Here is a 3,320-nt window from a genome sequence, read left to right as displayed (position 1 = left end):
TGCATATTACGTTAAAATATGTACGATTGATATTGTCGATGTGGTGATTACATTAATTGGTAAATTAGCTCTAAAAACAATTGAGGAAAGCCGAGTAATTGAAAGAATTAATTACAAGAGTCCGGATTGACCTGTATTGCCCACTAATGCAACTTACATATGACTCATGTGTAAGGCAGAATTACTCTTTGTTGCAATATGAGAGAAAGACATGTTTTAACATTTGAACAAATTTTAAAGTCCTTTATACCATAGTGCTACTGGTTCAAATGATCGGCCTACCGCTAAAAATCGATAAACGAGGTCAAAATCTGAACAAAACATAGATTTGATTGAGATTATTGTGGAGTTAAAGGATAAATAATCTTCTGCTTTATTGACGATTCCCGCCATGTTAAACTAGGTCCATCTCAAGTAATGTCACGTTTTCTAAATGAAAGCCGGAGTAGTGTCAGCGAGATCATTATTCATACCTACGATCACCCAACACTTCTAACTTAATCATCACGAAATAAAATACTTCAGAACATTTCATGTTATACAGTACATATATACGTACATATAGATGTTATTTTATTTGTGTTTTGTAGGTCGTCAGTGGGAGATGACATATTGGGAAGTATCTTAAGGAAAATGGACGAACAGGAAGCCAGAATTCTACGACTGGAAACAATGTTGTCAGAAAATGTCGGGGCATTGAGAAACAAAGACAACCAGATTCAAAATCTGAAGATGCGTGTAGCTGATCTGGAATCTAAAATGAGACCAGAAAAGTCAATAAGAAAGGAGCGGTCTCTAGCCAACCCTACCAGGAGTGACCAACAGACCCAATCTGACACTGTGGCTAACCGTTTGAATGTGAACACAACTGTGGCTAACGGGACAAACAATGGAAATGTCAATAATCATGGGCATCAACAAGAATCTTCTCATGACGAAATCTACACTGTAAAATCTCAGGGAGAACAACAAAAAACAGAAACCAGTGGATCTACTGAACCTAGGACATGGTCGAGTATGTAATTTTGTGTGTTCAACACATGTTTAACACGTAAAGGTTAATATTTTGAGGACTCTGTTTCGCTATTTTGATGACTGTAAATCACAAAGATTTTGTGAATACTTTATTTAGCGAACTTACCTCATCAGACATATTCGCGAACACATGATTTCGTGCTATAGAAATTACTTCAGTTCGGGAACTACTACAACCATTGACTCCCCATTACATCGGTAATCAGTCAACATCTAAAGGTATTAATTTGATACACATAATCGCGAATGATTGACTCTCCTCACGTATTAAGGCGAACATAAATCCCACGCCAAATAATGATTAACCAAAGGAGAGCATTGTAATCAGTTTCATTTTAAATGAGCCCTCATTGCTACCAACTGTTTTTGGCGAAATTTTAAGTATCGAAACAACAACCTTGCTTATATTTTTCAAAACATACAGTGAATGTCCTTAAACAAATTTACGTTACAATAAAGGTTATAATTGGAAGTAAACTTGCAAACCCAATCAATATTTACATTTTAACGTTTGGTCATTGTGCGATAGATGGAATGACAAGGGAGAGGGGAAGAACGGAATGAATTACAATACTTAATGAGGCACACAACGTCACAATACAATTGTCGGCCAAAACAAAATATAGGACGTAATGCAGTTTCATAAAATTTTCCTTTCAATAAATATGTAAACCTGGTAAATACTAGCCGCAATGTACTGCTCGGACAGCGAGAGATTGGTTGAGCGTAAATCCAATAAGCCAGAGGTCCCGGGTTCGATCCCTAGCGGAGGCACTGATTTAAATTTAATTAGTCATACGCACCGTTACATTGGCGCCCAGCATGGGTCATCAGGGTTACGTATCCAAGTATCGTTTATTTGATACACACTGTATGATAAATGAACCATGACAATAGTGTCACAAATGGAACTCTTCTTAACGGGTTGATGATCTTGCAATACAAATAAGATTGGTATATTTTATCAATTCTATTTATAGATCGGGTCGGCCCTGCAATCCAGCATAACAACGTAGCCTTTAGTGTATCAATGTCTGGCGACACCTACCTTCAAGCGCACGAAATACTTCTGTACAACAAGGTCATCGTTGACAACACCAACATGTTCAATACCAGAACCGGGATGTTTCTTGTTCCCGTCAGTGGGGTTTACGTGTTCACGTGGTCAAGCACCAGTGGACACTATGGTGCTGGTGCTGTATGGACGTCTCTCAGAATTGATGGTGTATCAAAGTGTGCTACGTTTGCTGATTCGTTTACTGGTGCCGACTATGAGAGCAGTACTGGTCTTATAGTGATAAATGTTAATCAAGGCGTATCTGTTTATATCAGAGCAGAAGGACACGGGAATATGTTGAGCAATAACTATACCCTATCGACATTCTCTGGTTGGCGATTGTTCTAAATATACCCTTTTAAATAAGGCAAACCAATGAAATTAAACGTCAAAAAACATCATTGATCACAAATTCGACACAACCAAATGAGTTATCTGTTCTTTACCAGTACCACTAGTGTAAATATCAATAAGTGTCTACCTATAAAGATGTTGTACAAATAGATACAGATGGGAATACTGATTCAATATAGAGATGAAGCAATAATGTTTCAACGTTTTGGTCCTATTCTGTTTTTACTCCAACACTGTATAACGCTTTCAATCGTTTTTCTACATGTACATATTGTGAAATACAAGTGTGAAATGTATTATTTTTATTTATTAAAGTCAGAAGTTCTGTGAAATTCACATGAAAACAATTTTCTGCGAAACAACTATAAAGATAAATAAATATGATATATTTACAAGTAATAAATCATCATCAGTCCGCGGAGGGGATGTGCCATTACCCAGACCTAGATTTTAACGAGTATCGTTTAATATGTAACGGGTGCTACCCGTCTGGTAATACCAGTTATTATTGTCCTTCATGCAAGTCTATCATTTAGTCAATCCGGCTTCAGATCTTAACACTCATGCCAAACTGTACTGACTAATATTACAAATACATGGTGTGAGGCCATAGACAAAGGAATGTTTACTGATGTTCTATTTCTATATACATTTCTATCCCCAAGGCATTCGATCTTGTGAATTACCCCATGTTACTTTCCAATAATGAATTAAACAGATTTTCATCCAAAACTGTCAAGGTCTGTTTAATAGTTATTTTAGCGGGAGATTTCAAATTCCAAGTTTTAAGAACAATACCTGTCTCCAGAATTAAGCAGTCAGAATCATTTGAAACAGAGATTTTCGACACCTACCTGTGATATTTTAAAAACAA

The 3,320-nt window shown here is 36.6% G+C and overlaps 1 protein-coding gene across 1 annotated transcript; it reads left to right on the top strand.

Moving 5' to 3' along the window:
- The first annotated feature begins 531 nt into the window (after positions 1–531).
- Positions 532–2,504, top strand: LOC117315719 (complement C1q-like protein 2). Its single transcript, XM_033870072.1, has 2 exons — positions 532–1,015; positions 2,016–2,504. Exons 1-2 carry the CDS (start codon positions 634–636, stop codon positions 2,438–2,440), a joined length of 807 nt encoding a protein of 268 aa, XP_033725963.1. The 5' UTR covers positions 532–633; the 3' UTR covers positions 2,441–2,504.
- Positions 2,505–3,320: the final 816 nt, after the last annotated feature.

Source organism: Pecten maximus, chromosome 17, assembly GCF_902652985.1.
Source record: "Pecten maximus chromosome 17, xPecMax1.1, whole genome shotgun sequence".
Classification (NCBI taxonomy): domain Eukaryota; kingdom Metazoa; phylum Mollusca; class Bivalvia; order Pectinida; family Pectinidae; genus Pecten; species Pecten maximus.
Note: the sequence above shows the minus strand (reverse complement) of the source record. Positions and strands in the feature narration are given on the sequence as shown.

What these genes read in the sequence shown, in the direction of transcription:
- LOC117315719 (XM_033870072.1), top strand. Translation starts at nt 634, where the DNA reads ATGGACGAACAGGAAGCCAGAATTCTACGACTGGAAACAATGTTGTCA. An exon ending in TGAACCTAGGACATGGTCGA is followed by an intron (nt 1,016 to 2,015) that starts GTATGTAATTTT and finishes TTCTATTTATAG; the next exon opens with ATCGGGTCGGCCCTGCAATC.